This window comes from Barbatula barbatula (assembly GCF_947034865.1).
Source record: "Barbatula barbatula genome assembly, chromosome: 14".
NCBI lineage: Eukaryota > Metazoa > Chordata > Actinopteri > Cypriniformes > Nemacheilidae > Barbatula > Barbatula barbatula.
Genome location: NC_136777.1, coordinates 2,655,809 through 2,666,977, shown reverse-complemented (window position 1 = coordinate 2,666,977; position 11,169 = coordinate 2,655,809). Strand labels below are relative to the sequence as shown.

The window sequence follows — 11,169 nt, the reverse complement described above, 5'->3', positions numbered from 1 at the left end:
TTATGGCAATAAAGCTGTGCAATAAAGATAAAAAAAGTACTTAAAGTAAACCACAAAATGGTTGAGTTCACGATCTTTATCACTGATGAAACTAAAATAAATACTTAGATTTAACAATGTACATCGTATAAAGAAAATTTTTACATTTATATTTTTAGATGCATGTATATGCTTTTGTGTTTATAAAACAAAATGAATATGCACAGTATGTATACCATACATAAAGTAGACAAACGTTTATCCTGGAAGCGATTTATCAAGATTAATCATTTACAGCCCTATTTTTATATTAAACTAATAAAAACAAATCATTGGAAAATATGCAGACATGATAGAATATACTTAGTGGTTTAAAGTTGTTGATGTTTTACTCCTTCAAGAAGTTTACACGCTACACACGAGAACATGGCCGCTGGTCAATAACACGCTGATATATTGATTCATTTAAAAGCAACAGCATAAAATCACGTGAAAATGCTGAGTTGTGGGAAACAAACCCGCATTGACATTCTGCAAAACCTCTGCCGCGCTTAACATCGCACAATGAATGTATTGTTTTCTGTATTTAATGTTTGTTTTCAAGCTCAATATGAAACCACTGTCTCTCCTGCACGGAATTTGACTCTTGGGTTTGCTAAAGCATCACAGGACAACAGTCGCGCTATACAAATCATACTGTCTATTATGTGACAGATCAAACCTTGATTCTCAAAAACCTAGACAACCTGAATACCTTTGGGCTGGGCACCTGTAAATCAGGCCCTATAATACCCGACGTCAGCCTCACCTCATGACCTCAAGGCTGCTCTTGAATAGAGAAAATCCCTACATGCATGTTACAACATCCAGTGGCTTTTTTAAGCTTTTTTTTAATTGGAGTCAGTTAGTTGGGAACTCATTATTATTACTAATTATTTAAAAATTAAACTTTAAATAAGAACATATTTGGATTTCAACATATAAAAAACTAGTCAGGTCAGAACAAAATGTTTGTTTCCATGTGAATCTTTTATTCAAGGTGTGCGCTTTACTCTGCTGCCATCTGCTGGTTAACCAAAGCAAGCTCCAATAACTCCTCTTCACTTTTGTGGCGACGAAACCCTAAGAATCCGATCATTTTTAGTTTGAAACGAAAAGACAATTGCGATTCATGGTGATTAATTGATACTGAGTGAAGTAAAGGTTATTAAGTAAATCGATATGTTGTATTATGGATGAGAGGATGGAAAAAACTTTTCACAGAAACAAAATTCGTGTTTGCAAAGCAGAAGATAAATTATTCAACATGAAGTTACGGGAATGACAGGTGCTCATGTGATGACGTCACACTCACCGCGCACAGACATTTCTAAGAACAGCGTGTCCGGTCCTGATGCTGCGTGTCTGAGTGATGCTGTGGGAGGATGACGCTCACCGGTGTCGTCCAGCAGTGCGCACTCAACATCCATTGAGCTGCAGGATGCTCGGCTAGGGCGTGTCCAGAAGAAGGGTGTTCCTGCTTACTGCTCTGTAATAGGACACATTTAATAGCAACAACAACAGTAGTTATACAGTATGTGTTTTTTTTACATTATTGAATGCATCAATAGAAATACGAAATGAAAACCTTAGTTATGCCTGGATTGCAAAACTAGTTTAGTGGTTAAACTAGGTTATACCAACAAATATATACCATTTTATAAGACATATTTTCAAACATTTGTGTATTTTCATCTGGATTACAGAATGGCTGATATAATACAAATATATGATGCTGATTGAAAGATAACGAATTCAGACATTCTGTTTTCTGATTTGTTTTGAGACATTTGTTTTCTGTAACAACATTTGTCATTTTCTGATTTCATAAAATTATGATATTAAAAGTGATACATTTCAAAGATTTCAATTCCATGGCCAATCAAATCTTCCTTTATTAATAAAATGATACATTTTGTGCAGTTTATATATATATATATATATATATATATATATATATATATATATGTGTGTGTGTGTGTGTGTGTGTGTGTGTGTGTGTGTGTGTGTGTGTGTGTATATATATATATATATATATATATATATATATATATATGTGTATAATGTAACAAAACAATCAAATAAAAATGTTAAAAATAATATAATACCGTCATCCTTCAATATCCAACCCTATATTTAAAAACCTTTAGAGGCTGTTCTTGCGATTATATTACTTTTTTTAATGTTACTTTGTGTACATTCCTGGGCATCTCTTGTTCTTGCATCCAGCCCGTTCGAATACAGATCTCCCAACATCACTCCCCAAATGCTTTCAAATTTGGACTCCATATGATGGAAAAACATTGAAGATTTGCAAAAAAGACAGCTGCCAAATCAACCACTCCAAAACAAATCTGAAGAAAGCGAATGTTTTAATAGGGACGGTGTGTAAGCCACAGGACAGAGCAAATCTCTTGGAGGTTTACAGTCTCAACAAAACCAAGCAAATGATATCACATGGAAATCTCATCCCACAAATGATGCCTGTTTAACACCTTGTTCATCTAAAATGTGTCATATTGTGACACCATGGCAGTGATACATAAATTCAATACGTCTGACAAATGCGCAAACATCAGCTGTACAAGTGAAGAAAACAGTTTAGCAGAACAATGAAAGCAGATGAAATTCATAGAAACCTAGACACTTTCATACGAGAAAGCCCAGTATCTTTTTTAACCAATACATTTCCCTACAACATAGCTCAAAATAAGAAACGCAGCGCTCATACAACCATTCACTGCTTTTAAAATAAGGCATAAGAAATATCCCCATAAACAGGCAACAAAAGAAGACTGTCAAGAAGAGAAATATGCTTTCTTTCTGCATATTAACATATAAACTCATGCATTTCACACCAGACATGACTACGGTTATAACTGTACATCTGTATATACACAGTTCCAAATCCATTCAGAACTCGGTATAAAATGTGCATGATCAAGAATAAAAAAAGATGCATTTTTTCTCTGCCTGAAACAAACACCCTTCTCCTCCCTTGCTCCTTTGGTATATAAAGTAAACTAAAAGACAGACATTTCGTTTTTGCACAATGAACAAATATACACTATTGTGCAACTTATGCAGCTGTAAATAAGTTGTGGATGGAAAATGCAAGCTAATGTTTGAAAGTTTAAGAAAATGTTAACAAACATTTTAAACCCTGTAAAGAGCGTTACCTAAAAGCCACAATGTAAAGTTATTTCGGCAAGGCCCAGGAAGCCAGCTCTCTAAAAGAATTGAGAACAAGAACACATATTTCAAGCTGTGCCCCGTCTTTGCCAAATGTACACAGTGTGCATTAGAACAACCTGTCCCTTTCCAAAGAGCGCTTGATGAATAACACTATTGCTGGTATAATTCCACACTGTCAGATCGTGTAAAATGCATAATGCAGCTAAACTCCAGCTGACCATCTCTGAGCTAGATCAACCTCAAAAATGAACAGTGCACACAAATAAAGATGGTGTCATTCTTCAGTGACCCTCACGTTGTTCCAAACCGGCGTATTTTTTAATTCAATATGTTATGCTGAATGTCCAAGCGATAATTAAATCATTATTTAAACTGTCAAGCTCACAAATAAGATTCTCAAACAAATCGTATGGTTTCAGAAGTTTCATAGTAGGACCTACTTTTAAAATACCAGTATAATGTTTTTTGAGCTTGATCTTGAATGTAAACAGCACCAGGATATTCTGAATAACACCTTTCACAGAAGAAAATACAGGTTTGAAAAAACGTAAGTGTGAAGATTGGTGATCTATTCCTTGTCATTTTAAAGTAATAGTTTTAAAGTGATAATAAATAAGTAATGATACAGGATGAAGGGCAAAGCTACTGTCTAGCTGAGACCAAGGCACACACAAAACAAAAAATGGTTTAGGAATACTGTCAAAAAACATACAGGATGAACAGCTCTCTGTGGAATTGAATTCCGAGTCCACACTGCATTCGATTCAGATTAAAAGAGTAACAACTGAAATCAACACTATAATGAAAAAAGCTTTCTGATTCTCCAATCGTTTAAAACAGTTTGACTTTGAATCCTGAGTTATTGTCATTTTACATCACAAATAAATTGGTTGCATTGGACACTCGTGTCAGTACTAATGAATTCATCTCAGAAGAACATCTTTGATACTGTAAACGACAAATAATATTAATTAAATATTTAATTTAACACGTCAATTTTAAACTTCTTGTTAATAACATTACTAGACTCAAATTAAGTAGATTTTTTTCCTACTTCTAGACCTCATTTTTTGGCTTAACATTACTTTAGTTATATCCCTTCTCTTTATCCTCCAGAAATCTCTCACCCATCTCTAGCTGGACTGTCCTGTGAGGATTATATTTCATTCTTATTTTGAAAAGCAGTTCTCCTCCGCTGCATCTGTCTCAGAACAACGAGCTCGGCCACCAAACTGAAACCTTTCAGAGATAAGACATGTGAAACGTTCTTGAATGGCAGTCCTGCGACGGCGAGGAGTCTGCGCTGAGGGATAAGTGAGGTTTGGTTGTCCCCCATTCGTCTGTGTGAGTATCAGTTTATGTTGCCTTTACGAGCCGTGAGAGGATCAAGGAGAAGTGGCCGTGGCCGCGTGAAACTTTACAAAAGCAATCGCTGCGAGTTCTTTGCAGAACTCCTCCAGAACAATGACCCCCTCAAGCAACGTGGTGTGATCAATGCTGGAAAACAAACAGGACATAATCATCAGACATATTGCAAAATAGATATTTATTAGTTATATTTCACCCAAAAATGAATATTCTGTCATCATTTACTCACTTTCGAAAGAATGCTTATAACCACACAGATTTTGCCTCCCCAATGACTCCCATAGTACGAAAAAATACGATGGTAGTCGAAGGTGCCCAGAACGGTTTGCAAATATCTTCTTTTGTGTTTAACAGAACAAGTAATTTATCCTACTATGGGAGTCAATGGGGGGCAAGAACTGTTTGGTTACAAGCATTCTTCCAAATATCTTTCTCTGTGTTCATCAGAACAAAGAAATGTATACAGATTCTGAACAACTCGAAGGTGAGTAAATGATCATAGAAATTTCATTTTAGAGCGAACCATCCCTTTAACAATTTATTTTAAAGATTGGTATAATACAAGCATTAAAATCATGCTTTCTGTTTCTGTTCTCGAACTTCTGTAACCAAGAAACCAGAAAAAGTGTTAGGACACTTCCGCATTGTTTTAAATTAATTTACATGGTACCACAGTGCCTTCTAGACAGAGTATTGTACAAATAACCAAAGGAAGATCAGAGAGCTCTTACCTCATGCCTCCTGGTTCAAGACCCAGAAGTCTCTTCCTCACCAACAGAAGTTTAGGGGTGAACTCAGGGATGCATTGTTTTCTTAACATCAGATCTCCAACCACCTAATCAAAACAATCACAACAATAGGTTCAAATCTAGAATACATATGGGACAATGACTCATCGCACAATGTTACACTAAAAGATTTAAGTACAGCAAAACCGTGCTAGTTTTCAGTATTGAATCCTCAATTAAAATGGACAGGGGTCATTCCTCAGAATTTAGATTTTAAAAGCATTTTATTGTGTTTAAAGCTGTGATTGAGTCTAGAAGAAAGCAATCGTACCCTGACAATGACTGAGAAGAGAGATCTGCAGCCTGGCCCCAGGTTAATGTACGGGTCCAGAAGATACTCGTGAAGATGTGCGTGAGGCAACAGAGACAGCTTAGACAGCACAGACGTCACCTGCAGGTTCACATCATATGGCTATATGGAGACAGGGGAACATAACAATTTGTTTTGGGGAGAACAATGTCATCAAAGAAATCTGGCATGCTGCTGATTAAAACTAAACAAAAGGCCCACGTACCTGATCAAGGATTCGTCCCATTCGGTCAAACAGAACTTTGAGAAAGTGTCCCTCAAAAAAACTGCCATCCAGATTACATTTATCAAAGGGTTTAGGACTGCTGCGCCAATCCCATTTCTGACAAACTCCACAGTAGTCCCGAAACTGTCAACATACAGTAACACAACATTATAACAATGAAATAAGGACATGAAATTAAATACCTCTCCTTTGTTTTTGTACATTTATGCTGCGTTTTATCTTAACAATTATGAAACAGTAAATATGTGCAGTAAATCAGATTTTTTAAAATTTCAAATTAAAAATAATATAATTATGTGAAATGCATTAAATTAAAATGTATATAATACTGTCAAATTGCTGATTTTCTAAAAACAAATATCACACAGCCTTACTGTCAAGATGAGCTCGACACTGACATGCAAATGAATTCCTCACCTGTCGGTGTGCATCTCTCAGATAGGTGTCATAGCCTGTGCCCTCAACTTGATAGGATGATTTCGCCTCATCCGGCACCAAACACAGGAAACTACAGAGAACACAAGATATTAAAATCTGTACATAATAATAAATCTAGTAGGCCTTTTGTTATTGGTATGTTGGACGTCACCATTCTGTGCTACCTGTTAACTATTTTATGAACCTCCGTCTTCCCATCAGGCTTTGTGTGTTCTGTGCTCTGTGGCGGTGAGCAGCTCAACCAATCAGAGCTGGAGAGTCTGTTATCAGGGGACAGGTCTGAGAACAGAGGGTCTTCTTCGAGGTCTCTGTGGAAACATAAGACAATATAATCATGCTACGACGCAAGAACATGATTTATAAAAAAGTCCCATCACAATTGTTAAAGATGACTGTAACTGTTGTGGTGCAATACTTATGTTTGTATATGCATCCTCTTGAAAAATACAGTATTGTAAAATGCCTGATAAATGCACAAATACAACCACACATTTTACGGCAATGCACCAAGGTGCTAGACAAAGTACACAGCTTGTATTATGACTATGTATTTTTTACAAAGTTGAAAGTAGTACACGGCATTATAAAGCAAAATGCTACTTGACATCACGCATGACATTCAACTTTGCATTGTGGGAGCATCAGTAGAATGTTTAGAAACGTGAAATTGTGAACTCAAAATTTTATATACAGTATCATCAGTGGGTGGAAACCTAAATGGTAGGTTGTCTCTTAACATTATACCAGAACGTGCACAGAACCTTTATTAAGCAGATACTGACAATGTGAATTGGCTGCACCATTAATGACACCAAATTACAAAAATACTGGGAAAATGTTTTTCTCCGAATGTCATAATGCTAACATGGTTACACCAAAACACTGAACATTGAGCTAACGTTGCCACGTCAAGCTTTAAAGAAAGAAATAATTTCGGCTTCAAACAACTCTTATTACTAGTGTAAACACAAATACACAATTCAGAAATATCACTTTGGTTGGACTTGCATTTCAGGTTTATTCATTGAAAATATTCATCTTGACGCATCAGGTTTAAGTATCATGCAGTTGATCGATCAGAAGGATCGAGCGCTTTGGCAGCAGTGTGGACGGGAACTCTTACACGGCGTCGTGCGGCTGGCCGTTCTCCATGTGCTCTCGCTCTTCTCGTTCCTCCGGCTGTTTGTTCTCCATGTAGTTGCGTTCTTCTAAGCAGCGCAGCACCAGGTTGTGCAGAATGTGCTGGCACGGTTTCTGTAGCAGATGCTCGAACAGCCTTAGCGTCATGATGCTGATCTAGAACCGGACACAAAAGTACATCAAATGAAAAGACTGCAACAGTATATCGATTATCTGTCATATCCAAAGATGATCTGTGTTCATTTAGATTTTAAGTAATAATGCAACCAGCAAGGCCACGGATGGCATAATTACCTCATCTGACAGGTGGTCACAGTGTTCTATAAGTCTGTATCTCAGGGGATGTTTGGTAATGCCTCCAAGCATCTCTGGGCCGGTCTCCTCTCCCAAAAGAAAGTACACAGTCTCCTGCAGCAACACCTCTGATGTCACCTGTCTGATGATCCGGTTTAACAGAGCAGTGGAGGTCAAAATACCGACCTCTGACCTGGAGTAACAAAGAAACACAGAGTGAGTGAGACTACTGTGGCGCTAGCGCTAAGGACGTGAAAATTGTATACAAACCCAAGTGAGCTTAAATACATTTAATGTTGACCTCTGTTCACCCTCATTCTCCTGCCAACACACACATTTACAGAATGACTGGCTACTTACGTTTGCATTAGCTGAGGCTCCATTACAGCAACAAAGAAGCGTTCCCTCACGGCCCGGGCCAGAACTACGGCAGCCGTCTACAAAGAAGCAAAAAAAACAAAGATTAAAAACATCCTGCCATCTGTATGAACATTTTAAAAGTGAATCGCCTGAAGGATTTTACCTTTTGAGCCTCTTTGATGAGCTGATCACAGTAGTCCAGCCACGACAGGAAGGAGATGAGCGCACGTTTGCCAGCAAAAGCAGAAGCATCTTCCTTTATATTGTACACATCCAATCTGCACAAACACATTTAGTCAAAATAAACACACAAAACAGTTCAAATATTCATGTTATATCTGTCATTTCAATCAGTTTGAATAAATTGAGCGCTTCAGCTTTCCTGTAGCTCAGTGGTTAGTGCATGGCACTACCAAGGTTATGGGTTCAATCCCAGGGGATTGCACATACTTAGAAACAAACGTATAGGACAATGCAATGCAAATCGCTTATGATAAAAGCGTCTGCCAAATGCAAAAATGTAAATGTCCCAGACAATTTCTGTATTCGTTCAGCCGATGTCTTTTTTCCAAAAATGACATGCAGCTTAAACTTTAGGTTTTGTAAAAGAAGTTTTAGGATGTGATATTCATTTACCCCCAGTTTACAGACTCCACTGTTTCAATGTCAAGGGGGTCCATGGACTGAGGAAGGGCCTTGTAGAACTGTGTCAGTCGGTCTGTGAGGAGTTGACTGAGCTCTGTGTTTTCTGTCAGGCATTTGGCTGCAGCTGGTTCAGGTAAACTGACTATAAGCATCAGGCCCTCGCACGCCTTCACCACGATACGACCATCCTGAAAGAAAGACAGGTTCAGTCATCACACATGTGAACAACACCGATTCATCTTGTCTCATTTAGCCAGCTGTGGTGTCGCTGTGTTGCACTCACCGGACTCTTGGTGAGGTTGAGTAAAGAGCCGACTAGGTTATAGTTATCACTGTTTGCCAGTGTGGAGTGCACAGAGGACGGACTAGATTCAGCTGATGGGCTGGTGGCTTTACACGCTGGGTTTTCCTGCACCGATTTGACCGGACTGGGATTTTGGTTCTGATTCTGTCCAGTGTCTGGAGAAGATGGATCCTTTCTCACCACCTCACCTCCACCGTCTTTAACAGACTCCAACTTTTTATTCTTATTCTACAAAACAAACATAGATGGAAAAGTGCCAAAGGTGAATATCAGCTCTGTTCCAAAACCTAGCAAGATGTCTACCCAATCAGCATTTTAAAGCACCACCAGCTTATGGTCGAAGTCCATAAACTACAACACACAACCCAAACACTCACTTCCAGGAAGAAGTTGACAAGGTAGGGGTCCTGTTTAAGTTTGGCACAGACTGTACACAGAAACTGGATCTCTTCGTTCTCTGTAGGAGCAGCCAGAACTTCCCCACACAGGCGAACCATTTTCTAAGGAGAATGACCAGACAAAACTACATAAAATATACACCTTTAAAACATTTATTTTCGCACGATACATTGTTTTTGTGTATACCACATAATGCAAGCGTTTCAGACATGGTAAGTATTTAATGTGAGTATAGTTGAGGACAGTCATTACGCTCACCTGTACAGGTCTGTGCACATTTATGTGAGGCAGGAGAGGTTGGCGAATTCGACCCAGCAACTTCGTGTAGAATGTCAGAACCTGCTGTTTCATTCCAGGTGGGCACTAATAGTATACATAAGGTAAAAAGACATAAAACTAATGTCGAAGCATCAGATAAGTGAATATACTGCCTTTCCTTAGAGCACTTAGCCATATATTTTGCTTGTAGGTTAACCTTTCATATTTCAACTGGATCGCACAAAGCACACGATTTATGGTTGCAACAAAAATGGCTGTAACTTTCAGAGCCAAAAGAAAAAGGTCTTAAGACACCAATACTCTCACATTAAAACCCTAGCAGTACATTTCTTTGCTGCAGTCATACCTAAGATTTGATGGTGGAGTGGTTTGGCTTCAATACCTCTTAACATTTGATTTACATTTTTGAGCAAAAGCTTTTTATGTTGTAAGAGATTTGATTTGTATGTACTGTTAATGACAGGAAATCAGTGAACAACACCCCCAACCAAAGACTCACATCTGCTTTGCCCAGGGTGTAGAGCGTCTCCAGGATCTTGTGGTGAAGAAGATACTCCATACAAGGTCCCGTTTCGCCTGACTCTCTCTCCCTCTCCTCCTGAGTCAGAATGTCCAGCATCTGCTCCAGGTGGGAGGGAATGTTGGTATCCGTCACTGGGGCTTTGTCATCTACAGAGATACAAACAAATTGTTTTGGTGACAGATCCCAGCAACTATCACCCACTTTTCACTGGAAATGTTTTCTGTTGCGTTTAATATTAATATTCTCTTTGCAAGCGAGTTGTAAATAGTCAATAAAAAGGCATCAATAAAACGTTAGACTGTCCCATGTACTGTTTTTAAATCATTACTCGTCGAGAACTGCACCAGGAATCAAGAGGTTACAAACACATACAGGTGAGTTCTTACCTGAGGTCTCTATGTAGTAGTGTGTGATGGCCTTCCAATGATAGACAAAGTCCTCTTGTAAGGGAAGTGATGGTGCAAGCTTAAAAAAATGAAGATGCATTAAATTATTATGCTCACATACAATTTTATCATAAATTACACTGTCGTCAGTCGTATATTAGTGCAGTGTAAACCCGAAAACGAACACGCACAGAATGTAGCCTATTCATATATGGTTGGAATGTCATTACGCAATAAGGAGAGCATGACCTGAAGATGCTATGTTCTTTCATCGAAACCAAAGCCATTATTAACAATTAAATATAATAATTGTCATATTTTCCCAATATGTGATCAGTGACCAAAAATAAGTGCTCGATCTGAAATATCTATACATTAAGTTCATTTTATGACGTAATTTGTGCGCGTTTTCTATATGCAAAATGTCAGACTTTCCACAGTATTTTTTGTACTTCATTTTAATCAAAGTGTACAAATATACAACAAACGAGGCTAA

At 38.0% G+C, this 11,169-nt stretch overlaps 1 protein-coding gene across 3 annotated transcripts in view; it reads right to left on the bottom strand.

Annotated features, from left to right (window-relative positions):
- Positions 1-2,372: 2,372 nt before the first annotated feature.
- The window catches only part of fhip2a (FHF complex subunit HOOK interacting protein 2), a 31,041-nt gene continuing 22,244 nt past the window's right edge, over positions 2,373-11,169 (bottom strand). For 2 of the 3 annotated variants that reach the window (XM_079473123.1, XM_079473122.1), the window contains 16 exons: positions 10,674-10,752; positions 10,264-10,433; positions 9,744-9,848; positions 9,464-9,586; positions 9,066-9,314; positions 8,774-8,970; positions 8,301-8,415; positions 8,138-8,214; positions 7,778-7,970; positions 7,467-7,639; positions 6,508-6,651; positions 6,323-6,413; positions 5,885-6,028; positions 5,641-5,781; positions 5,313-5,416; positions 2,373-4,710 (listed from right to left, as the gene is read on the bottom strand). In XM_079473123.1, the coding sequence (XP_079329249.1) occupies positions 4,599-4,710; positions 5,313-5,416; positions 5,641-5,781; positions 5,885-6,028; positions 6,323-6,413; positions 6,508-6,651; positions 7,467-7,639; positions 7,778-7,970; positions 8,138-8,214; positions 8,301-8,415; positions 8,774-8,970; positions 9,066-9,314; positions 9,464-9,586; positions 9,744-9,848; positions 10,264-10,433; positions 10,674-10,752 (2,217 nt within the window). In that variant the 3' untranslated portion in view covers positions 2,373-4,598. Of the gene's footprint in view, positions 4,711-5,312; positions 5,417-5,640; positions 5,782-5,884; positions 6,029-6,322; positions 6,414-6,507; positions 6,652-6,674; positions 7,640-7,777; positions 7,971-8,137; positions 8,215-8,300; positions 8,416-8,773; positions 8,971-9,065; positions 9,315-9,463; positions 9,587-9,743; positions 9,849-10,263; positions 10,434-10,673; positions 10,753-11,169 lie in introns of those variants that run through there. The other variant, XM_079473124.1, reaches the window with a different exon arrangement.